The sequence below is a fragment of the Artibeus jamaicensis genome, unplaced genomic scaffold (assembly GCF_021234435.1).
Source record: "Artibeus jamaicensis isolate MK-2021 breed Jamaican fruit bat unplaced genomic scaffold, CSHL_Jam_final contig_519, whole genome shotgun sequence".
NCBI classification, from domain to species: domain Eukaryota; kingdom Metazoa; phylum Chordata; class Mammalia; order Chiroptera; family Phyllostomidae; genus Artibeus; species Artibeus jamaicensis.
The window spans coordinates 37,646,380-37,672,863 of NW_026521871.1; the positions used below are offsets into that span (position 1 = coordinate 37,646,380).

Below are 26,484 nucleotides of genomic sequence, written 5' to 3' on the forward strand. Positions count from 1 at the left end.
TAATACTTAGTTCAGTCACAATTAAAGCTTCCCGAATGGTTGGGGATTGGTCTTTCCAAGGCTGAGAAGGTGTTTTTAATTATTCATTCCTCGGTTTGTTTCTTACAGCAGCCTCAGCTGTGCTTTATTATTCAAAGGTTAATGCAAACGGAGAAGTGGGTAAATTAAATCTGCTTGGCAGCCAGCAACCCCGCCTATTAGCAGACACTGTGAGATGAGGACGGCGCTGCAGGTCCTTCCCACTGTTGCAGCACTGCCAAAAGCAAAACCCACCAAATCCCTCCGAGGTAGCCTGCACCGACGGGAATTACTCAGGGATACTCCGAACTGGCTGCTCCTGAATAGCAGATCTTCGGTGAAATCTGCATTTGTTTTACTCACAAAGGGAGGAGACAGGGGCTGAAATCTGAAAGGTAGTAAGAGTCTCTGCAGAAAATTGATGTCGATACCATGACTAATGAACTTTGTATAATATTAAATCATCCTTTTCACAGACCTCTCCTAGCATTTTGCTTATGAATCCCATGGCGCGTATACATCCTGCCTTCTCTGCTGCTGCAGAGAGGGGAAGCCCCTTTGGGGATCAGGACTGGGGGGGTTTTTGTTTGTTTGTTTTTCTTTTTCGTCTTGTTGAGATCATAGTACAGTGCCCTACACATCACAGGCTCTGAGGAAAAGGCGGGGAACTGCTGAAAGTGACACCTAGCACGCTGTAGCCAGTACTTTGGTCTTGTGGAGCTCTTGATCTCCCGAATTAATCATAGATAAGTTTTGAATTAAGTCCACTGACCACCAACTCTTACTGACAATCAGTGTCTTTTAGTGCTGAGTTATTATTACTTACAGAGTGTCACTCTTACAGAGGAAGGGCGAAAAAAAAACTTAGAAAAACAGTGTCTCTATATTTAATTGTTTTTGTCAAAGCAGTACTGTGTGTGTGTGTACAGTGGAGGTGTGAGGACACACGTTAGAGCTACTGTTAAAGAGCATGTGGGGATTTGGGCCTGGTGTTGTCTCCGATGTTACTACAGGCTGGAAAATGTGAAACTGAGGCTGTTCTATGCTGAACCGCAAACGAAGAAAGGTGGACTTACTAGTTATTTGTCGGTTTTTTCCCTAAGCTCAGTATTTAATGGGGATAGAAAGAGACATTAGCATGCAAGGTGTCATACAGCAAATAGAGAAAAGGGGAATCGAGCCCCTAAAGAGAAACCCTTCCTATGTTCCTGTCTGGAGTCCGGAGCTGAAGGGCAAGGTGAGCTTTAGCTCACCTGATAATAATAAATGGGCCAGGCAGTTTTAAGCTCTTTATATTATTAACTCATTTAATGGCCACATCAACTCTTTGAGGTAACCACTCTTCCAAAGATGAAGGAACCCAGACAGCAGGGAGTTAAACTTGATTTGAGTCACATAGTAAAAGACAGAGTCAAGATTCGAACCCTAGCTCTCTGGGTCTGTAGTTCACTTTCTCTGCCGCTATGTTATACTAACAGACTAGTGTTTTATTAAAGACAGTTCCTTATTATTCTTCGGTAAACCTTTACTTAGTATTTATGTGTGTGGTTTGCTTTTGCCATTAGTCTTCTGGTTCACTTGTTTCCTCATCCTTCTCCTTGTTGACCTTGGCCTCCAGGCAGTCCCGTGGAAAGAACAGTGATGATGGGTCTTGGAGCCAGAGGGCAGTGCCTGGGAAACAGAGAAAACGCATGCAGGTTGTAGGGTATCACAGCCAACCTGTTGCCTCATAAGTTAGGCAACTGTATGAAGGAATTCTTGTTCACCATATTCAGATCCAACAACAGAGGATGTTCTCAGCCAGCGAAATGTGTATTGAGTATATTGAAGGTATTTAACCTACTTGGGAAGCAACCGCTTTTTAACTCTACATACAAATAAACAAATCTTAAGTACCCTGTCTAAGAATAGCTGAATGTCCCTAAGAGCTGCCCCATCTCAACTTTGAAATGGAATGTGTACTTTGAGATACTTTACTTTGACAGAAAGTGATAAAGCTGCATTTAGAATGCTACCAGAGCATTTACAGTCTGTCCTCAATGAGCAGTAATATTTTCAAAAACCAAAAAATTTCAAGAAGGATTCTGCACCCCAAACACTGTATATGGACAGAAGTGGCTTGCACGCTTGTCAAAACCGTGTTTAACCTGCAGATAACATCAGTAGACACGTTAAAGCTCTGCCTAATACGTGTGTGCGGGAATTTCTAAATAACGAAGACACATTCCCTGCCCCCTTTCTAGCTCACATGCCAAAATGGTCCTTACAGCACGGCCAAGAGAGGCTGATTCTGGAAGCTCTGAGCGCCTTGAGACCTTTCATTTCTCGCACAGAACAGGGGACAAGCACAAGAGTTGGGTGGGAGGTGGACAACGGACGCATGGCTGCGGGAAGTGGTAGGGTTGCTAGAGAAACAGAGAAAGTCAAAGATCACTGTCTCTGGTTTGAAAAGCTATAAAAAGGAATTTGATAGCCAAAATGAAAATAGCTGTTTGCCATCTCTGAAACTAGTCTTTGAAACATGCCCAGCATTAAAAGGTAAAAGAAAATCCAGACGTTGGTTTTGGTCTTTGGTTTCCTATCTTAAACCGGGTAGTTTATCATAAAGGTGACCTTGGGTTTTTCCTGTCGAGGCCTCTAAATCGGCAGCAGTTGTGGTGACATAGTAAGAGTTTTCCCTTAGGATCAGAGGCTCCGGTTTCTCCTGCAGGTGAGGTCTTGGACAAAGCATTTCACTAGGTGGACCCTTAATTTTATCACTTTTGGAATGAACGCTTTGGATAGAAGTGATTCTCAGTGTGAGGAGCTTTTTCATTTTTTCAAATTATTCCTCTTTTCCCTGTCCCATTCTGCTCAAGTGAGTCATTTTTCCTGCAAGGAGAGGATATGTTGAAAAGGAGGAAAAATAACTCAACTATGTCTAGAGTCCTTTCAGCCAACTAAAGAATTAAAAATTCTGTAATTCGGTATTTTAAGTAATTCTGATTGATTTTATGCCTGATGTCTAACTCAGTGGAATTCAGTTTTAATCCTTGTTTCTATGATATGAAAAACTTGAACTAGATGATTCCCAAACTTTTTATAATTATAACCTTATTTCTAACAACCCACATATATAAAATAATTTGTTTCTTTTTTACTGCGGTGACTTATCTTCGTGCTTACAAGTGTGTCTTATAAAAATGTGGCTTAGAGGGATAGGGAGAGTATACGTTTTTTTCACGCAGTCTTCCTTTCTGCCTCCCAGTGCTCACTACTTCATACAGTTGTGTGCCTTAAAATTTTGTTGTGAAGTTAGGCATTCACTGCAGTATATCACATGGGGAAAATTAAATACACACAGAGACATCCTTACATAAAATATAGAAAGGAATAAGGAAGTCCGAGGTATGAATCGAGAGTCTTCCGTCCTCGGTAACTTAGGGGGCTAGTTTAATCCTTAAGCATACTATCTTGCTAGCTACTACCTTCCCTAGAAAAAGGAAGCACCAAGGTTATTAAGCCATAATTATTTTTTGTTCCAAGTCCTCTTTTCCTTTCCTTTCTCTCTCTCTCTCTCTCCCCCCCTCTCTCTGCTAAGTTGTTAACACTGTTAACAAAAGATACAAAGTAGATGAGAGTACTGACTTTCAGGTTTGGTAAAAGCTAACTGTGGTCCACTGAAATCATTTTTTACCTTTACATCTCAAATCTAAGAACAAGGGATTGAGGATAAAGGTCCTCCCAGTTATTAAGCACTCACTGACAAAAAGTATAAAGTAGTTTTTTTTTCTTGGACTATTTCAAGAATAAAGACCAGATACTTCCGGCCCAGAAAGAAACTGTCTGAAGGAGGAAATATTAACAGTCCAGTTCTGCTTGAAGCTTAGTGTATGGAATAGATTTTATTCTATCAGCACTGTTATATCTTAACTTCCTAAGATGTGATAGTGGATTCTGGTGGTATTAGTCTTTAAAAAATTACTGAGTAGAAATACAGGGAACCTCAGGAATTTATGAAATGCCATTCTCCATTTGTCCTTTCAAGAGCTATAATCCTGGCCCTTTTCTCAGCACCTTCTTGGTCATAGATGCCTTTCCACTATCAGAACTGGTATTTTCTTCCTGTGATCCAGATAGTGCCGTCACTTAAATGTCTTCTTTCTTCTATATGGAAGGACCCACAAACAACTGCTCTCATAATGCGTATGTTTGCGTGGAATGTTGTCGCCTTTAAAGAGGGGCCCAGGCCTTTGCAAATAAGGAAGATGTTCTCCTTGAACTTCCCCACCCCCACCTGGTTTGTTTTTTCCTCTTTTATTCACTTTTGTGCCATTTCCCCTCTTCAGTTGCTTCTTCTCCGGTCCTTACCTATAACTAACTGATCTGGGCCTTGCCTTCACATTTTTTTTAAGGGATGGAAACTACCCTTTTCTTCCAGTCTGACACTAGAGAAATACATACATCACTGTGTTGTAATCCAGAAGCTCAGTATGCCTGCAGCTGTTTACGTCCAAAGGGACTTTGGACCAGGCGCAGCGTATCTTGCGTGCGTGCGAACGACATGCCTCCCTGCTGGAAGGGACGAATTCAGCTGCATGAAGCCCAGCGCACAAGCAGGGGTTGCTAGAGCTCCTGAGAAAGCCCTTGAAATCTCCTCCTCAGCCACCCTGTCCCTGCCGATTTCAGGTCAGCGCGGCACACCTGAGATTCTCTTCAAAGGCAAGTTCCTTGTCCTGTGAAGCCAGGATCCCAGCACTGCCCCTGCCTCCTTCCCTGTACCTGTCACAGGCAGCGTGAAACGAGAAGGTAGCAGACACAGCCAAACACTCTCGGCCTCAGAGTCACATCTGGGGCACAGCACAGTAAAAGTATTCAGATGTAGTTAAAGCATCTTATGATCTTAAATAAAGGCAGTGAATGCTTAGTCCTTTTAAGCAATTTTATTATAATTATACAGATTTTTTTATGTATACATAAAGGCTCATCCCCTGCAGGCAGCAGCATGGAGAGCTGGACACACTTTATAACATTGATTCTCCAACAGAATTTCTCCAGACAGTAGCTCGGGCATTTAACCAATCTGTAATTGCTAACTGGCATTTGCATTTTAATAGATTTATCTAATTGCATTTTATTTTGAATTATAACTATTAGCTGTGTTTGTTTTTCTTTAAAAAATAAAATCTGAAAGTTAAAAAAGTAGGGGTATTGATGATTAAGAATAGTGCAGATGGGAAAACACTGCCACATGACGTCATACCTGTGAATCCTGATATTAAATACACATGCTAGTCAGTGAAAAATTGGATTTCCTGGGAGTAGGAGCTATGAATTCTTACAGGCCCGAAAGTTCTGCCGCATCAAGGTTAGGTTGCAGGGTGACAATGGTGATGAGGGTGATGATGGTGATTTATTTACGGTCTTGGTAGCCTGTTTTCTGGTCCTACGGTCCTGAAACCCTTCTTATAAAATCACCAGGTAATTACCTTTTTGAGCGTTGGTGAACTTATATATCATCCGCAAGGCCTAACAACAAACACAAAAGCAGCAGATATTTGAAGGCTTAAGAATCGGGCCCATTACAGAACCATTATCCAGCTCTGTGAGTACAGTGCTGCGGAAACTTGACAGTTGCAACCTGAGGTCGGCGCTGTAATTGCCCCACTTTGCCAATGAGGAAACTAAGGCAGAGAGTGATCACGTGTGTACCGAGGGTCATACAGATTGCCAGTGGCAGGGCTGGGACTCGGACAGACAGGTCTGCCTCCAGCTCGCGTCCGGTTCCTCGGCGCCCTCCGAACCACGGCGGTCCTCGGGCACTGACTTTCACCTGACCGACAGAAAAGTATAAAACAGTTCGCAGCATCTGCGTCTCACTTCTTTGGTCCAATCAAAGTATATACAAGCTCACTCTTCTGTTTTGTATAGATCCAAATACTTCTGATATATTAAAAACCATGTTGGTCAGTATGGGCTACTGGAGCGTCCAGGTCTGTACTGTCCAATGTATGTGACCACTGGCCTCAGGAAGCTACTCAGATTTAAAGTCCATTAAAATCAGATTAAATAGAAAATCCACTTCCTGGTGCTCACCAGCCTCGTGTCAAGTACCCAGTGGCATGTGTGCCTGTTGATCACCACACTGGGTGAGGATAAGGGCCAGGACAGCTCTGTTATCGCAGAAAACTATGCTGGACAGTGCCATCCAGTAGAAATGCACTGTGAGCCGCGTGTGTAGTTTTAAATTTTCTAACAGCCACATTTTAAAAAGCAAAAAGGAACAGATAAAGTGATTTTTAATTTATTTTAACCCAGTACATCCTGGATATTATCATTTTTCAACATATGATTAACAAGAAGTGATGATGCATTTTACTTCCTCTTGCATTGTCATCAAAACTTGGTATATATGCGACACAGCACATCTCCATTTGAACTAGCCACATTCCACGTGTTTGACACCTGCACGGCCACCGTATTGCACACAGCACTTCCGGACGTCCACCCCAGCTTTCCCAGGTGGGCCGCACCAACATAGGCGTGGAACGCAGGGCTGTGTCGTGCACAACCACTGCCGTACGCTTTGGGATTCCAAGTGCTGCGGGCATGCCACTTAGAAAAGGCGATGATACCAGAAAGTGTGTTCTTACAAAAGCACATTTGGGAGAGTTTCCGTAGTGCAGTGGTTATCACGTTCGCCTCACAAAAGTACATTTGAGGACTTATAAACCAGCTTCGAGTGATAGTGTCAGCTCTGTTACTTAACTCACTGTTAACTGCGTAGACAAGCTGACTGACTTCAAAGAACCAATGAAATTTGGAATTCTGACCGAGCGCCAGAATGTCAGATCCACAGACATTACTCCCTCCTGGGAGGTGTCTCCTCTGCCTTCTTCTGAGTCTCTTCCTCGGGGGCACAATTTGGGGACTCCTCAGTTAGCCTAAATTATATAACTGTGTGTGTGTGTGTGTGTGTGTAGTGACCCAGAGAAATTATATCTTTGTGTTCGGGAAATGTGTCTGCGCCTACTGTTTCATAGCTCTGTATTCTCCTCTGTGTACATTTCAAACTAAATTTCTTCATCTACCTTGAAGTAATGTAACTGCAAACCTATAATTTGCTCTGCTTTTAAGCCCTTCCTTCTGATAAACTTACCTATTCATGTTGGGTCTAATTATAGCTCAGGGTGCAACCATGTTTGTGTTCATCTGAATGAGTGAGCTCGTCTGGCAACAGAGAGCTGCTGTTGCCAAAGCGTAATTGTCATCTGGCCCGAATACCTTCTGTGTGCACCTCCTTGGCAGCTTCCGGAGAGGCAGGTACGGGGGAAGGCGGGGCAGGAATGCCGTCGTTTGGTCCCTTGCACCACTGCTTCTCAACATATTTCAGCCCTCTGCAATAAACTTGGCTGTGGTTTTACCTTTTTCTTCATCTATTTTAAATAAGAGAAATCAAACGCAGAGATAAAATCGAACTGTCCTTCGTTCCCCACCTCCAGACCTGTTTGTTCCATCACCCCACTCCACTCTCTCTCCTGTTCCTAACACAGCCACTGTCATGCATTTGTCTTCCCAGTTTTTGTTCTAAAGTGTTTTGGCATAGATGTGTATCCATATACAGTGTAAAGTAATTATATTTCTAGCTTATCCAGTAGGATCACGCTCTATAAACATGCTGCTGCTTGCTGTTCTCACATAGCCTTTTAGTGGACGTTTTTAGCATACTTTTTCCTAGTACGAAAATTTGATACTCTACATGAATCTAACATGGAAGTTATGGAAACTAACTTCCATATAACTAGTCACATAAAAGGAAACTCCTGAATGCCATGTGTACTGAGGAGCAGGACGTTACTGGAACCATTGAAGCTCCAGAGTATTACTCCTCTACCCTCTGATTCCATCCAGGAAACTACTCTCTTGAACTTTGTTCTCTCTTTCTCTCTTTTTTTTTTTTTTTTGCCTTAACACATATGTATATGTGTCTCTCAACAGTATATTTTCATGTTTGCTTTTTTTAAACTTTGTAGAAATAGTATCATATCATATATATTCCTTTTAGATGTGCTTTTTAGTTCAATATATTTTTAAGATCCATTCGTTTAGTTTATGTATTTTCACTGCTTGTGTAATATTCCTTTGGGTAAATGTATCCATTTTTCTATCAGGGGACATTTGTGTTATTCCCAGTGTTGATATTTATAAATAGTGCTGCTGTGAACATTCTCGTACATGTCTTCTGGTACACATATATAAAAATTTCTCTGGGCTGTGTACCTAGGAATGTAACTACTGTGTTGTAATATAGGAGCATGTGTATGTGTGTACATATCTGTATGTATATAAAAAAACTTAAGTAGGTAAATCCACATTCTTATCCAAAGTGATTGAACATGCTCATCAGCAATGTATAGGAGCCCTTGTTTTTCCACATCTTCAGCAACACTTGGTTTTGTCAGGCTTTAATTTTTGCCCACATATTTATTTAAATAATATCAAAATGTAATTTTGTTTCATTTTTCTGATTTTAATGAGAGTAACATGTTTATATGATTATTGGTAATTCGTGTTTCCTCTTTTTGAAAATGCCTATTTATATCTTTTTGAATGGATTATTAGTCTTTTTCTTATTGATTAACAGGAATTTGTATATACTGAACACTAGAATTCGGTCAATTTTATATGCTCCAAATATCTTGTCTAGCTGTGTGGCTTACCTTGTTAGCAGTCCCTTTAGTTCAACTCTAGAACTTTTGACTTTTGCATTTAAGTACTTAATACATCTGTGACTGAGCTTTGTCTGTTTTTTTAGGTAGAAAACCAGTTTCTCTATTTTCTAAAAACAAAACCTGTTTCCCTAGTCCCATCACTTCTGACAGACATCAGATTTCTATATGCACGTGGAAAGGTTTAAGTTTTTTTGAGCTTCCAAACACATTTTAGAATCAACTTGTCAAGTTTCATTTTTTTTTAAAAAACTGCTGGATTTCTATTAGATTTTCTTCCCTGGATCAATTTAGAAGAAACTGACATTCGTAGTATACTGGGTCTCCCTACCCAAAGAGTTGGTATCTCTCTTCATTTAATTCTGTTGCATGTATTTCAATAAGTTTGATAATCTTCTTCATAATAATATTCTACTTTTATGAAATTTATCTGTGAGTTCTTTATACTTTTAATACTACTGTAAAAGGCATTTTAAATATATTTTCTAAGTTGGTGTATTAAAATACACTTGATTTTTACATATTGATCTTATATTCAACCACTTTCCTATACAAGTATTCTTTCATTAAATTTAATAAATTGTTTAGAGACATGGAAAGTTTTTACTGTATTCATAAACACTACAAATGTTAACAGTTTTATTTCTTCCATCTTAATCCACATGCCTTTCTTTCCCTTGTGACTGCCATGCCTTGGTGAACATGGTATCTAGTACAGTAATAATTCGAAATGGATACAGTGGACATCCTTTTCTTGTTCCTCAATTTTAAAGGAACGTGGTTTTAATATTTTACCATTGAATATATTAGTTGCTGTGAGGTTTTTGTAGATGCCCTTTACCAGGTTAGGTTAAAGAGGTTTCTTTCTATTACAGTTTTGCTAACAGTTTTTATCGTGAATGGCTATTATTAAAGCCTGTTGGGTACTTTTTCTGCATCTATTGAATTATCACTTTTTTTCTCCTTAATTTTTTAATGAGGTAGCTTCATGAACGCTTTTCTGTCATTAAACTATCTTTGCATTCCCAGAAGAATCCCGACTTGGTTTTAGGTGCATGCTTTTTTTATACACGGCTCAGCAGTGCCAGGGTTTGGGGAGTTTTTTTATAGATATAAACTAATTTCAAAATGAGAGAAGCCAAATCTCTATTGACAGTAAAATCTTTCCCACTGAACAGAGTCGTCCACTCTGCTGCAGGGTACGAGGATAACCTCTGGCTTTAGATGTAGGTATTAGCTTGAGAGAGCAGAAAGAACACTGGAAGCTCGATTATTTTTGCCCCTCTGTTCACCTGAGAGAAGTAACACAATTCTGTTGGCTCGCGTGGGCCTTTTCTTCCTGTGAGTTTCTCTGAGACCCGGAGACATAGGTTTGCTTTTAGCAGCCATGTAGCTTCGCCTGCTTTGCTCTTAGTCCATCAGCATCCAACAAACACGTACGTACCGGGCACGAAGGACAAGGCAAAATCTATTAAGTCTGTTTCTCAAGGAAACTTGTGTTCTAGGGAGGGACAGAAAAAGTAGAGTTACAAAACACAGCTATGCAGTGAACTGAAATGTCCTGTCTTCTACGGACCACACCAGTGGGGATGGGGCAGAAGGGGGCGGGGCACAGGGGAATGGGTAGGGAATCTCTCCGGGTGGAGACAAGAAATGAAGAATCAATGAGATATGATACTTGAGCTGAATTTTATGGATGATGAACATTTTCTGATCTCCGTGAACCTCATTTGTGTTCTCAGTTGTTAACAAAATGAATAGTAGACTCTTTTTTTCTCTCTAGCTGCTCTTTTGGCTTTGAAAATTTGTCTCTTTGGCCCTGTGACCATATTAGCCTTTTCAGAATGTCACAAGTAATTTCATGCTTTATTAAATATTTGTGTTTCCACCTGTGGTCTGTGGCCATTGAATCTTTTGTTCATAGATTTAGGGTTGTAAATGACAGAGTTTTCTTTGTTCTCTTTTATTAATACCAACATATTTCATATATAGAATAGTGATGATATTATAATGAACCTATTAACTTTGTTATCTTTTTATGAAAATGCGCAATTTATTTTTTTTAATTTTAATCTATTTAAATAGATTTTTTTAATTACAAGCTTTATATAATCTCTAAGCACATTTCCTTTGTATGTCTTATTTCAGTGCCGGACCCAAAGGAGACAACATTTATGAATGGAGGTCAACTATATTGGGACCCCCGGGGTCTGTCTATGAAGGAGGGGTGTTCTTCCTGGACATTACCTTTTCACCAGACTATCCATTCAAACCCCCTAAGGTCAGTGTGAAGTATTCATTCATTTTTAGCAATATATGTTGTTATATATGTGTATACATATACATATTCTTAAATATACCTGTGTAGGAATAAATGTCTATTCTGTTAGCATAGACAACATCCCAGGGCTGATTGTGTGTAAAAAGAAGCAGAATGCACAAAACTACAGGTTATTCCTCCCCCCCGGGCCTTTATTCCTATCTCCTCACTTTTTCTCCTCCTTTCTCAGGATCCCCTTTCTGGGGTATGTGTTTAAGTGTAACATTAGACAGCACGTTAGAGCTGAACGTACGAGAGTGACATTGGGCTGCTGCCAGCCCTAGAGCTTAGAGCCAGAGCCAGAGCCAAGCCCCGGAGCCAGACTGAGGGTGGAGGGAGCCCCACCAAGTCGAGGCTCACGGCACCAGCCGTGGCGCTCAGAGTTTGGGGCTGCACTGTTCAGCCGCTCTCCCGAAGGGTACGCTTGCACTGGAATGGAAGGTGTGACCCACAAGACTTTAAAAATCATGCCAAAAAAGTCAGTGAAGAGGTGTTTTAATAGTCCATTAGTGCAAATGATTGATTAATTACAACTCATAATAAATGACTAGAGAAAGTGCAAGAGCACAATGTAATGAGAACACGGGTGAATGTGCACTTATTTAAATCGAGATTATGTACTTTAAGAATGCTTTACATTCCTTTCTATTGCCTATAAGTCAGTCATTCGACGAGTGTAAATTTGCTCTCCACTTTGGAAAGGAAAAGACCCTGAGGACACTGACTCCATGGATTGAGTACCAAGAAAGAGTTCTCATTCAGCGTGACTTACTTCTCAGTGCAGAAGGAAATAAAACTTACTGGAGTTGTGGGTTGGAGTGAAGAATTTTAAAAGGCAAGAATAGCCCAGGCATGGTCATTCACTCAGCTGGTTTGCGCATTGCCTTATATACCAAAAAGTTGTGTGTTCGATTCCCAGTCAGGGCACATACCTTAAGCCGTGTCACCTGTGAGAGACAACTGACTTGTTCTCTCTCACATGGATGTTTCTCAATCAATCTGTCTCTCTCTCCACCCCCTCCTCCTGTCTCTCTAAAATTAATAAACATATCCTCAGGGGAGGACTAAAAAAAGAAAAAGAAAAGCAAAAATAGGACCTTCACCATGACCTTCTGTAATTCTCTTCCCTTTCTCCTGCCTTCTCCTCTCTTCCTCTTTTCTTCTGTTCCATTGATGCTTGTATATTGTTTTGGTTTCAAAACAAAAAAAGCCTGGCTGGTATGGCTAAGAGGCTTGAATGGTGACCTGTGAACTAAAGAGTCGCAGGTTCAATTCCCAGTCAGGGCACATGCCTGGGTTGCAGGCCAGGTCCCCAGTAGGGGGCACAGGAGAGGCAACTACACACTGATGTTTCTCTGCCTTTCTCCCTCCCTTCTCCTCTCTCTAAAAATAAATAAATAAAATCTTTGTTTAAAAAGTAATAACTACTAATTTGTTTAAAAAGTAATAACTTTTGGTAAAGGAGAAATCAAGGTGTAGAGAAACTAAATAACTTGCTCATCATTATGCAGCAAGCAAATAGTGCTACCAAGACTTGAACCCAGGAAGTCTGGTTCCAAAGCCCATGTTTCTTACTACTTTATACAATATGTTTTATCCAAGCTGGCAGAGTTGGTGGCACTGGTGACCACCCAGAGCTGCATTTCGTAGGTTTTCAGTGACAAAGCCATACTATATCTAATACTGATATTTTCTTCTTCTACTGAACGAGAACACTCTGTCTTCCCATTCTACTTGGACTGCCCTCTAACTCACCTGGAGTACCTGTTGCAGCGCCAGTGCAGGGAGGACCCCTTTCTGACAGCCTCCTCGGTGACGGAAGTCCGGGGCAGGGAAGGGGGTGCAAACTCAGACCAGGCGGTCGTGCTGCCTGTAGGTCTGCCGTGGTTCTGTGAATGTCTCAGAAAATGTGTGGGTTCGCCCAGGTTCTACATGACAGAAATGTGTAGATTAAACAAAGATAGAAGGGAAAGCTAGTAAGTTAGATAAAATAATTCCATTTCTGAAAAGGCCTCGCTGGACTAGAAGGATTAGACAGAACTAACAAGAGGAATTTAACCTGGCTGAATGTGTAGTATTTCATTGAGAATCAGAAAGAAATCGTGATGCAAGATAGGAAAGAGAGACCTGCTTTATTTTCATATAAGTAAAATTTGTGGGCTCTTGGCTGAGTAAAATACTATGGGAATTTGAGGTTCTTGAAGGTTTAAGGGAAATTTGTAGGAGTACAATCTGCAGGACTTTGAACCAATCACAGTATCTCAGGTGCCTCACTCACTTCTAAGCTCCTTAATTTAAGGACAAACCAATAATCTGGGAAGGGAAAGAGAGTTACCAGCAGTCTTGAGTTTCTTCTCTGGGTCAAGCACCATAGTGGGCATAAGCTGTGCAAGTTATTTCTCCTCCCGAAGACCCACGTAAGGCCAGGATGTTCCCTTTCACAGATGATGAAGTTTAGAGAGGCTTTCCAGTAATGTACAACCAAGGATCTGCCGAACCTCTGACTCCAGGGACCGTGTACTTTCCACTGAGTTATACACAGCCACCCTGTAGGAGGTTTACCAGTATTGTAAAAAATAGCACGTAGGAGGAACGTCGTATCTGTGCTCAGATGTTTCAGGAACTCTGTGGCGTGGGTTGGGGTTAGACTCTACCCTGGATGGCTGGATGGGACAAAAATAGAAGTGGGAGGGTATCAGTTACAGGAAAGTAGATTTCAGTTCTACAAGAGGAATGTCTGACCCATAGCTGGACAGTGTGCTTTTGAATAGCTACTTGGTTTCCCTTTACTGGGAATGTGAAAAAAAATGAATTAATACCTATCAAGGATATTACCAGAAAAAATGAAATCCCTCCACTGAGTGAATTTAATTAGGCAATTTCTCAGGACAAAGAAAAAACAAACTGGTAATTCCCATCACAATTTAAATACACATTTACTAGAAACTTATAACCAGTTTTTCAAAGCATATTATCACCACCTGATTTATCAGCTTTAGAAATTGAGTTTTGTAGACAGATACATCACTCTCAGGGAGGATAGTTTGTAAGTGTCTTCACAGCTGTTAACTGAAACAAAGACTTTTTATTAAGAGTTTTCAAGAACCCAGCTCATGCATTTTCTAGTCTTCTGTTAATCTAAATAATCCATTTTGGGGGGTTAAGTTTTGGGTTTTTTTCCTCTGTTGCCCTCATCCTATGCTCTTTTCCAACAACCTTAACCACACACTTGATTCAGTCAACATTTCCATCACTCTGAAGGTTGAACCCAAGGTAGCAGTGGGTGTCAGGGAGAATTGCTGGTAAGAGCAGAGGCTCACAAATAAATCTGATTGGCTACCCAGTGGTTATCAAATATCCATACCATAAAATTAGTCTGTAGTATGACTGGATTCATGAGATGAACTTTACCCAAACGCTCATACTTGGAAGCCTTAGTGAGGACTTTTATGTACTGTAGTGCTCAAATATATTGCTTAAAGGTCAGGGGAGTGATTTGGATGACTCTTCTTGCCGTAGAACCTTTTTGGGAGTGGTGCTTCATCAGTTTGAACGTCCCACACCTCAGCACCTAATTTTTCAAAATCAGAGATAAACTGTTTCAATTTTCCTAAATTCCAATAAGGCAAGCAAAACAATGCTCATTATACTTAGTATACTGGATTTAAATAGGTCGACTATTTGTTGTTCTTCCAAAGGCTGTATCTCAGTACAGTTGTTATACCTTAGTTGTTGTTATAAATGTGATCAGTATGTTTATGCATCTTTTACTAAATCTACGCCATTTTTGTTTGTATAACAATATTAATTGCATCTGAAGTATCTGATACCAAGTTTTGAGTTGAATTGTTAACTTCTAGTAATATTATTTCTCTGGGAAAATAATTCTTTAATGAAACTTTAGAAATAACCATGTATTATGGCCCATAAGAAGAGCGTAATGAATTGCTGGTATGTCCCAAATCCCAGCTGGATTTCTTGATGAGTGTAAACATACGTTTTAATGTTATAATTCAGATGTCTATTTTTTTATTTCTTTTTCTTTTTATTGAATTTTGGTTGGGGGGGGTGACACCGGTTAACAAAATTACCCAGGTGTCAGGTGCACAGTTGCACAGCACGTCATCTGCACACCGTGTTGCGTGTTCACCACCCCAGGTCCAGTCTCCGTCCTTCACCATTTCCTGTACTCTCCTCCCCCTCCCCCCGCTCACCCCAGCAGTCACCACACTGTTGTGCCTATCCATGAGTTTTTTCCTCTTTCTTTTTCTGTTCCTCCATCATCCCCACTCAGCCCCCGCCCTGCAGCTGTCAGCCAGCTCTCTCTCTATGAGTCTGTCTCAGATAGCTATCTGTTTTTAAAGGAGAAATTGCTTTATATTGTATTGGGAATTACATTTTCTTATTTATTTTATAGATAATTACTCCTGTGCTCAGAACCTACACTTTTTTATTTTAAAAGTCTCATGCATATTTTAATATTTAGCTTTACAAATGTCTACATATTGGTAATAGAATAAAAAGTAATTGCAGATAAGTAAAAGGAAAAATTTTTAATTACCTATCATCTTAATCCAGAAAGTAATTATTCATACCATTTTTTCTTTGGACATCTTTATTCTCTGCATACATATGTACACGTACAACTATGTCTTTGTGCACATGCACAATTTGTATACACATAAATATTGAGACATATTCCTCATGATTTCAGAATAGATTTTTTTACCTAACATTATATATTCACCCAACACTATATATATCTCCAAAAATCACTTAACTACATTACCACTATAGAGGCTCTGAAGTGTTCAATTATATACACATATCAAATATAATTTATTTTCTGCGAATGGACTTTAAGTCCTTGTCAGAATTTCTGTTACAATCGTGATGCGATGTACATCTTTATGATTACATATTTGTATGTACTTGCAGTATCATTTCCTGAGGCAGTTTTGTTGACCTGGGACTCCTGGGTAGATGGGTTTACACACTTGTAGAATTTTGATAAAGGCGGCAGATTGCCGTCCAGAAAACATTGTCTCAGCTTACGTCACTGCCACCGGAACCTGAGAGCCAAGAGTACCCCCCCCCCCCGGACTCCTCGTCCTTTTTATCCTCTGCCGGTCTCGCAGATGGAAAGTGATGCCTTGTGCTTGCTTTAATTTTCATTTATTTTACTACTGGCGAGATGTAGAATCATTTTCACATTTTCTTTTATTCGGTTATTTCTCTGTTTTTGTGAATAATGTGCAAGTGTTTTTTAAGTCTCACACCAAATAAAATGAACAGGTGTACTTGAAAAATTCAGATGCAAAATCATAAATTGTTTTTATCCTGTGATCATTTTTTCAACTAAAAGCGCTTTGAAAGGACTGCGACACAATGTCTCATGTTTTGCCACACTTCTAATGATGCAACATCCTAACTACAGGGTCATGTTCGATTACAGGTTGGATCTTTGTTTTATTGTTGTCTTTTTAAGGCTTTATTTTGTTATTTTTAGAGAGAGGTGAAGGGAGAGGGAAAGAGGGAGAGAAACATCTCCCTCTTATGTGAGAGAGACATCTATCGGTTGCCTCTCTCACTCCCCCATTTGGAGACCTGGCCTGCAACCCAGGCATGTGCCATGACGGGGAATCGAACTGGTGACCTTTCCATTCTCAGGCCGGCGCTCAGTCCACTGAGCCACACCAGCCAGGGCTGGATCTTTGTGTTTACAGTAGAAATACGTAGAGGTAGCCAATTCATAGTTTGGCTTTTTCTGTCACCCTGTGGGTCTGGATACTGTATTTAAAAAAATAAGTGGGCATTGTAAGCAGATTTAAAAGTAGGTAGGTAGGAGGATCAAGCAGGTTTGTTACTCATTTTAGCAGCTCAGACAACCTCTGCACGAGTCAGCCCTGCTGTCTCGATGCCCAGATCAGTTACTGGAAGAATCGTTTTCTCTGGTGATGGGAGAGGGTCTGCCAGTAGATGGTTTCCCAAATGGAACAATGGTAAAACTCGTGCCTAAGATGTTTAAAAACTAACAGTAAAAATTAAACTACATGCATATTAATATCTAAAGCCTTTTAGTATAGTTTGTTATTTCGTAACAAATTTTATTAGATACATTTTCAGATACATCTTAACTTTCAGAGAATATTATTTTTAATGGGGGTTTCAATATGCTTTTATAAAATTGAACTATGAACTGCTTACTAATGAGATGTCAACTAGTAGGAAAGGCTTTGCACGCTTTCAGACAATAAAAATAGATCATTTAGGTCCATCAGATTTTCAAAATCTTCATTTAGTTTTCCTCATTAGACTTTAAGCTTAAATCGACAAGTCAAGGCTAATAGTGACTAAAATAGCTAGTTGCAGTGAGAAACAATGATATACAGCATTTAAAAGCCAGGGATAGGCTTATATCTGAAGCTCAACAAGGGATTCCACAATGTTACTCTCACTGGGTTGTTATCATTTGCTTGTGTTTATTGCTCCTGCTACTGCTCAGAGTAAAGAAGTTGACAGTGTCTCCCAGGGTCATCGGAAGGAGCAGTGGTTTACATTTGTGAACCCGCCTGCCTACTCATTTGTTCTGGCCTTGAGGAGAGAACACACTTATCACGGAGTAACATGAATTAACTTGTTTTTAACCTGAGTTATATATTCACACAGAACCTTGGCCATGAATCAAGTGCTTTCACACACACCTGTTTGACATCACTGGTTGAACATCCAACAGTCACCTCAAACTTAACTGTTCCAGAATAACCTGTGGATTACACAACCTTACCCCACTCCTGCCAAAGCAGCTCCTCCAGCTTCCTCATCTCAATGAATGAAAACTCAGGTTTTCCACTTGGTAAAGCTGAAAGCCTTGCAGTCACCCTTGACTCTTCTCACACTGCCTAGCTAGACCCTGTCTTCCTGGCTGAAAATAAACACTCAAAACAAATCCAGGCTCCAACCATTTCTCATCACTTCTCCGTAGTAACACTCTGGCCTGAGCCACCATGTTCAGAACGGCTCCCCGCCCCCAGTTTACACAGGAAGTCTGTCTGGTCTCCCTGCTCCCCCCTTACTCCTCCCACAGTATACACCCCTACACCGAACACTCCTTTCGTAACATAAGTCACTGGTGTCACTTCTTTGCTTAAGACCCTTCAGAATTCTCCTTGTTCGCAATATACTTTCACAATCTCCAGTTCACTCTCTCACACCCTGTGAGCATGCTCCTTCCACGGAGCCTGCGCATCTCCCCTCCTGTCTGCCTGCACTGTCTGCCCCCACTAACTGCCGTGGCTCACTCCATCTCTCCTCTCACGTGTCTGCTCAGATGTCACCTTTTCAGAGAAGCTCTTGGGCGACAACTCCAACCACTGAGCTTCCCCACCACTGCCAGCCACACTTGATTTGTCTCCATGGCACCTTGCCCTCCTGCATTATACATTTCTTTATTTATGAATTTATCGTGTTTTCCTTTCTCCAGTTAGCACACGCACTCCAAGGTCGCCAGGACTTCATCTGTTATGCTCTTTCTCCTGTATTCCCAGCACCTAGAGCAATGCCTAGTGATTCAATAGGCATTCAGTGAAAATGTGTTGGGTTCATTTAATCCGTACGACTTTGCCATAAGGCGTGACCCATTGCCTCCCGCCCCACCCCATACATCAGAAAGCTGAGGCCCAGCAGAGTTTAAGTGGCACACAGGTCACATCGGGAATAGGCAGCAGAACTGGAACTCAAACCCAGTTCTAAACTGAATCTTTCATTCCCCAATCCCAGAGAAAATTTAAATTGCTTAGTTCAATCTCTGCAAGAAGGACTTGTTCTTAGATTTTACCCTCTGGCGTAAGTTCATTATAACAGGTCACTCTCTAGACCAGGCGTGTTGGGAGGGAGATGGGAGAGGTGATACAAGGGGGGAAGAACATGAAGAAGAGATTCTGAGCGCTTGTCTTTCACGTTTGCCCGGGGCCCTCTTTCCAAGGGAACCCTGGGCTGTCCCCCAGTCTGTTCCCAGTTCACAGACACCACAATGTTTAGTACTTCAGAGTTGAACTGTGAGTACAAATTTCTGGATTTTGCCAGCCCTGAGCTAAAGGAGAAGTAATTTCACATTTTGCAGGTCATTTTCACACTTAACTAGTGTCAAAAACAGCCTGTCTTCCCAGTGAGTTGAACTGGGCTGTTGCTTACATCTCACGAGAGAGTCTGCTGTTTTCCTTTTTAGTGCACTCTCCTCTTCGATAAACCTTTTTAAAGTGTGCCGTGCTACACTTCAATGTTGTGTGAAGTTTTTAAATGAAGGTGATGAATAAAAGTGGATCAAAACAGTGGTCACTGTCTTCCCGCTCTTAAAACAGCACAGGGTATGCCCATCTGTGTGTCCAGCTGCCACCAATTAGGAAGTGTTAAGAAGTAGGACTGCATTTTGTTTGTCTTTAAGTAATGGGATACCAACTTTATTTGTTCTAAACTAAATTGACTATGGCTATAAGCTAATAGAAAATTAGGCTGAAAGGAAGTTCCATTCAGTGATATTTTGGGAAGATCCCACTCTCCCTTGCTTTGTGTAGTCTAATTCAGTTCCAAATTTGGAAGGAAGGCCTTTCGTTTATCCTTGTCTCCTCTGAAATGCGTTTTGCCCAAGCCAGCATAATCTGTTCAGGTTGAATCAACTCAGCCACCTGCACCTTTGCCCAAGCTGATGGAGTAGGTGTGTGATCGGCGCCTCTGGTGTCCACTCACACTCCCTTATCAGTCTTGCCGTAGAGGTGGGGGTTTCAGACGAGTTATCTTGCCATGTCCCTCTGGTGTTCTGGAGCTCCTTCCTCCCTGGAATGTGACCTCATTCCAAATGGGGGTTGGTGTTTGTTGATATCACTGTCGGCATAACCGGGAGGAGTGGACAGGCCTAAATTCCTTCACAAAGGATGTTTTTTTACAGCGAGGTGGAATGAGCAAAGAGAACAGGAGCGAAGCAGTCAGACGTTTGGCAAATGAGGAGCTTTGTTGCTGTCAGACTCGGGGACAGATGGCAGCTCACTCATCAGACAGAGGTGGTCTTCCCAAAGAAAGGTCCACAGATCCAGACAAGTGACACTCCCCTCACAAAGGTTTTCTGAAGAGAAAAGGGCGGGGTACCTTCAGAACGAAGTCTTCAGGAGCCCCAACATCGAAGGGTAGGGACCCACTAATCCCAGAAAATGGAACACTGGGAACTCTGAAACACCCAGGGTCTCACAGAAAGTTCAAGGGCAATGAGGTGATGTTGAGGGAATAGTCTTGTAAAGAAAAAAGTGTTCTGCACATCTGAGCTGGAAGAAGCTTCAGATTTGGCAGTCTGCTAATAACTTCGTAGGAAAGAGCCCCTGATGGAAGCAGAGCAAGACAGAACATGTTCTGTTAGACCCTATGTTCATTAAGCGTCTTTCTTAATAAGACAGAGATTTTTTACGTTGATTTTAGAGAGAAAGTGGGTGGGGGGAGAGAAAAACATCCATCTGAGGTTCTACTCATTTATGCATCTATTGGTTGATTATTTTTTTAAGATTTTATTTATTTATCTTTAGAGGGGAAGGGAAGGAGAGAGGGAGAGAAATATCAATGTATGGTTGCCTCTCGTGTGTCCCCTGCTGGGAACTGGCCTGCAACCCAGGCATGTGCCCTGACTGGGAATCAGTTGCATTGGTTGATTCTTGTATGTGCCCTGACCAGGGATTGAACCTGCAACTTTGGCTTATGGGATGATACTCCAGTCAGCTGAGCTACCCAAACAGGGTAAGGGTTTGTAAACTTTAAACAAATTTTATCATCCACTTGAGAATTGCGATGAGGAGATGGTATTCTACACATAAGAAAAAAATTGTGTTCTCTCCTTTATTTAGATGTGTTACTTGTTTGAATAGCTATGTGTAATGTTATTTTGTTCAAGATTGGATACAGTCAGGGAGGTCTGAGTTAATTTTTAAGACGACCATACCCATCAAATATTAACCCCTGTACAGCAATGATCAATTTTCCTTGAGATTTTTTTTTCCTTAGAGTTGGAGCTGAAGCTCTTGATAAGGTAGCTTAAACAAATCTCCTGTTAGACAAATCTCTAACAGGAGATTTGTTTAAGCAGATCCAAGGAAAATTAGAGAAAGGATTGTTCTCAGTTCCCAGCTGGCCAAGATCAGAGTCATGACTGGGGGGAAAATATAATAAACCAGTCTTGCCCTGCAGAAAATAAAGAGAAACACAAAGTCAGACAGAAGTTAAAGGTTGGAAATAGACACTGAGGATCAGATAGCTACGCTGATTCATACAGGTGTGGGCAGCTATTTTAAGAAATCAGGTAAATTTTTGTATGGTGTCAATATTTTAGCAGAAACCTACCAAAAATTCTTGTACGTTGGTTGCTTTTTTAAATGCATTCTAAGACTAACCTATAAAGCAGAGATTTGTTGAGCCCTTACTACTTTCAAGTCTTCTATATATAAAGACAAACGAGACACAGTACCAGGGAGCATGGAGACAAGGAGAATAATAGTTAGGAGGTGATACAGTAAGTCCGGACTGAAAACAGGAGGGTTGAGTTTTGGGGATGAAGATAGGGTAACAACATACAAGGGAAAAACCAAAAATAAACAATTTATTTATAAAATTTGTGTATTCTTACATGTTTAAACTTAAGTCATCTTCAAAGTTTGATGCAATACACTTATCAAGATGATTTTTCCACTGCTCAGAACAGTTTTTGAACTCATTGATTTAGGTGCCTTTCAGTACTTCTGTCGTGTTTTTGTTTCACTTCTTCCACATCGGTAAAAACATTTCCCTTTGAAGACTTTTTTTATCAGGAAAACACAAAACAGATTGTTCAGGGCAACATCTGGTGAATAGGGAGGGTGGGGCTCAGGGGTTGTGTGTTTTTTTTGTCAAAAACTTCTGAACACTCAATGTGTTGTGGGCAGGTGCACTCGCAAATCACACATTGTGAAATGGGCAAGCACGTTGAGTCTTCAACAAAATGTTCACTGAAGCCGAACACAGCCTCTCACAACAACGCCAGCTACTACACTGATACAGATGAGTGCCTAGAACACTCACCTAGTAGGGGGAGCCTGGACTATAATGGGCCTACCCTCTAGAAGATAATTCTGATATCTGGGGGTCCTTCCTTATATGAATTCTTTTTTTCATTTGTTTATTCAGTAAACATGTCTGTGCCGTATACCAGTCCAGATACTGAACATACAGAGGTATCTCTTCTTGTATAGAGTTCACATTCCAAATATGATAAGAGCAGGATTTTTCAACGTCAGCATGATTGACACTTTGGACAAGCTAGGTTTTCGTCATGGAGGGCTATTTTTTCCATTGTAGGATGCGTCCCTGGCTTTACCCACTGGACGCCAATAGCGGTCTCCCCCCAACCCCCCCCCCCGCCACAATTTATGACAAAAATGTGTCCAGATACTGCTAAATGTCCCCTGGAGCGCTGTTTTAGAAGTATCGTACATATCCAGTGATGTCCGATTTGAGACATCTGGGAGAACTCCATGGTTTCTCATTTGAATGACCAAGTGGAAACGTTTCCTGCAAAGAACCCAGAGGGTATCTGGGTGGAAAGTGTTCTTTAGGCAGCTTGACGGACCTGGAGTTCGAGTGAGTGACGTGAGCTGGAGACGCAGGTTTGGGGTCAAAATTCTAGAATGAATGGCCTCACCTAGAAATATGGGCAGTATTCAACCCAAACTGGGGCTTTGGAGCTGTAAATTTCCAGAGTGGGTTTCCCAAAGACTGGTGTTTGACAAGATGAACAAAACTCACGTTTTCTCTTTTTCACTATGTTCTCAGTGTTTTGGAGTTGGGAAGCTATTTTCCACATAGAGTATAGAATAATGCCTCACAAAATACCATATTCTCATTAAAAGACTCATTAGTTAATAAATCATAAAAGCATGAACAATTAAAGCCGTCAGATAAATTAATCTTCCCACAAGGGCCTAAATAAGGACTGAAATAAATCAAAACAATTGCCTGTGGTCGAAGGGCACTTCTGTAGGGGGTGGACCAGACGACCTTTAAGCTCCCTTGGGCCTTCGTTTCCGTGTCTGACTCGACTGACATTATGGTGGTTACGGTGTGTGCTCCACATTATACTGTACTTTTAATGCCTAATATTTTATACTAGCATTATACTGTACTTTACACTCATTATCTTACTTGACTCTCACTTTGAGAGGCAGATTTCATTATCACAAGAAGCTAACATTAGATTAAGTAATGTGATTGGGATCACATGGCAGTAAAGGCCAGGGTCAGGATTAGAACCCGTAGCCTGCTGCTCTCGGGTCCAGCCACCCCCGCTCTTCACACATGAAGGAGCTGACCTCTGGGGTGGTCTTGGGAAAAGCACAGTAATTCAGCTTGTTGCCAACAGCCGTCCTTTATTAGGTCGTCTTGCATTCTTTTCTGTAGTTACTGCAAAACTTCCTTTTCACTCTTTTTGTGGAGAATTAGATTAAATAAGGTTTTTTGTTTTGGCATTTGCCAAATCATAAACCTGTCTATTGCATATGTGTTTTCCCTTTACTTGTCCACTAATTTACTTCAATTTTTATCCCTGTAGATTATATAAAACAATAGTTTATATGAGGAAATTACATAAAGCGTAATATATATGTTTATTTCAAGTTACTTCCAGTCACTTTCTTCTTTTCTTTTTTCTTATCTTGTTCCCCTCCTCACTTTAAAACATCACCTATTCACCCTGGCTGGGTAGGTCAGTTGGTTAGAGTGTTGCCCTGTTATACCAAGGTTGCAGGTTCAATCCCAAGTCACGACACATAAGAATCAACCAATGAATGCATAAATAGGTGGAGCAACAGATCAGTGCTTCTCCCTCTCTCCCCCTCCTTCTTTCTAAAAATCAATAAAAAATTTTTAAAATCATCTATATTTTGGTGGTTTGCTTTTAAAACCAGATTATTTTATTTTAAAAAACAGTTTCTCACCCTGACCAGGTAGCTCATTTGGTTAGCGCATTGCTCCCATACACCAAGGTTGCAAGTTCGATCCCTGGTCAGGGCATATACAAGAAGCAACCAATGAATGCATAAGGAAATGGAACAACAAACCAATTTTCTCTCTCTCTCTTCCTCCCTCCCTTCCTTCCTCCTCTCTCTTCCCTTTCCCTCCCCCATCTTCTCTTTAAAATCAATTAAAAAATTTTAAATTAAAAATTTTTAATAGGTGATATATATACATATACACAATCATGCAGTAAAATGTTCTAACAGCACAAAAGCTATACAGTAAACTTGAGTCTTCCTGCCTGTTGCCTGATAATCTCATTCCCCTCCCAAAGGCTTATTTTTTTGCATTTGCTTTCTTTATTTATCATCTTCAAGGTTATCCCATATTCATATATGTAAATCAGCTCTGTTATACGGGACAGGGGCAAAGTAGGGTTACAGTTTTTCATAGGGAAAATAACTAAATAATAAGTTAATAGTAATACAGAAATAAACTCTGTTTCAGATACTCACAACTGTAAGCCTGCTTTTGCCCCCTGCTGTATTTCTTTGAGTGAGTGTACCACAATCTATTCACCAGTTTCCCTGCAGTGGATACCTAGGTTATTTCCAGTATTTCGCCATCACAAATTATACTTCACTTAGTAGCTTTGTACATAATGTCTTTGCAGACTTGTGTAAATATGTTTGTAGGACAAATTCCTGGAGTTGGAATTGTTACAGTGAAGAACATGTGAAGTGCTCCATGTCAGTAGGTGCTGGCAGACTGCCAGCGCACGGAAGCCGAGCCCGGTCATACTCCAGCTCAGCTGCACCCGCCTCTTCCCTGCACCCTCCCCAGGGCTGTGCGGCACCGCCCAACATCTGACCTTTACCAACCTGATAGATAGGAGAGAATGTTTAATTATAATTCCATGTCTCTTATGAGTAAGAATGCCTGTTCATGTGTCTGAAGGTTGGCCCTTCTCTTATTGAAAAGAAAGCTTTATAGTAACCTACACACTAGACAGCTTCCAACCACGTAACTTTTGATGAGACTAAACTCTGGAACTTGGACTTTTGCTCTGTAAAAGAGAAAGTCAAATAATCTCTAAGTGTCCTTTAATCTCTGTCAGTGATTGTCACTGCCTGCTTAAAACGCTTTGGTGGCCTTCCACTGCGTTGGAATAAAATGGAAACTTCTTACCCGGCCTGCAGTGCTGTCGTGACCTCCCCACCCGCCTCGCCACACGGCAGCCCCCTCGCCTCCTTCCTGCTCCCTCTTGTGGGACACCTCTGATCCAGGCCTTCCTGTGAGCGGCGCCTTGTCATTCACTCTGCAGGCCTCATCTGCAGGGTGGTCTAACCAGAGGTGCGTTTCCTGTGAGCAGTTCCAGGCTGGCCGTTTTCTGTTACCTCCGCCTGATAACTTCTTTCACGAAACATTTCACAGTCTGACATTTGTACTTATTTGTTGGTTGGTTTTTATTTTCTGCCTACTCATATTAGACTAAGCTGAGGACAAAGACTTCTTTTTTTGTCTTGTAGTACCTGGCAAATAGTATTTTTGAAAAAGCAAATACTCCTTTTGCTTTGTCGTGTCTTTAACACTTAAGAAATCTGTTTGTGCTCTATTGGTTTGTAGTATTGAAATACGCAGTGTGAGTGTGTGCGCATGCATGCACCTCCACATTCCTTCCCACAGAGTTAGGTGTACCCAGAGGGCCTTCTCGAAGAACCTTCATGTCCATGAAGATGTTTGTCCTAAGGGCACCCAAGCAGACCCAGTAGGAAGTAATGCATCTCGTTTTAAAATAGTGGAAAGTAACATGATTTACCTCAAAATGCTTAAAATAAAGTGATACAGATATCGGCCTCAAACTTATTGGCAAGAAATTAATCCATGTTAAATGAAAATCTTGACTTTTTATTTCTATCTTGTTTGAAATATTCTTGGTTTTATAAGTATCTGGGTTGTATTTTATGCAGCCCATCTGTTGACACAAACTATAAGCAAATAATTTGTATATTTAAAGATAGGCTGCACATAATACTCATATTATATGGGCCAGATTTTGCAAAGGAAAAAATACTATAAGCCAATAATTAAGTACCTTTAACTGTAGCTGTCTCCTTTCATCAATATCGTATGAGTGTACCCCTTTCCGTGTCATTTTTACAGCTTTAGAAGGCACCTGAAAGCCAAATCACTCCGTGTGGTTGTTTCAAAGCCAGGATTCGGCAAAGAAAACACGTGAACTTTGTCCTTGCTGCTGCCTTGCACATTGCACAGCTGTCACTTCTGCTTTATTGAAACAGAAAATTCCTGGGGTGGAAATTCAAGTGTGGGAGAAAGGATAAATATATGACGGTATATTCATACCGTGGAATATTATGTAACAGTGTTATTAAAAACACAACAATGAGCACTACATAC

General features: G+C 40.9%; 1 protein-coding gene across 2 annotated transcripts in view; it reads left to right on the forward strand.

Annotated features, from left to right (window-relative positions):
• The window catches only part of UBE2E2 (ubiquitin conjugating enzyme E2 E2), a 256,777-nt gene that overhangs the window by 177,166 nt on the left and 53,127 nt on the right, over positions 1-26,484 (forward strand). For both annotated transcript variants that reach the window (XM_037143987.2, XM_053669343.1), the window contains exon 4: positions 10,875-11,007. In XM_037143987.2, coding sequence (XP_036999882.1) covers positions 10,875-11,007 — 133 coding nt within the window. The remainder of the gene's footprint in view (positions 1-10,874; positions 11,008-26,484) is intronic.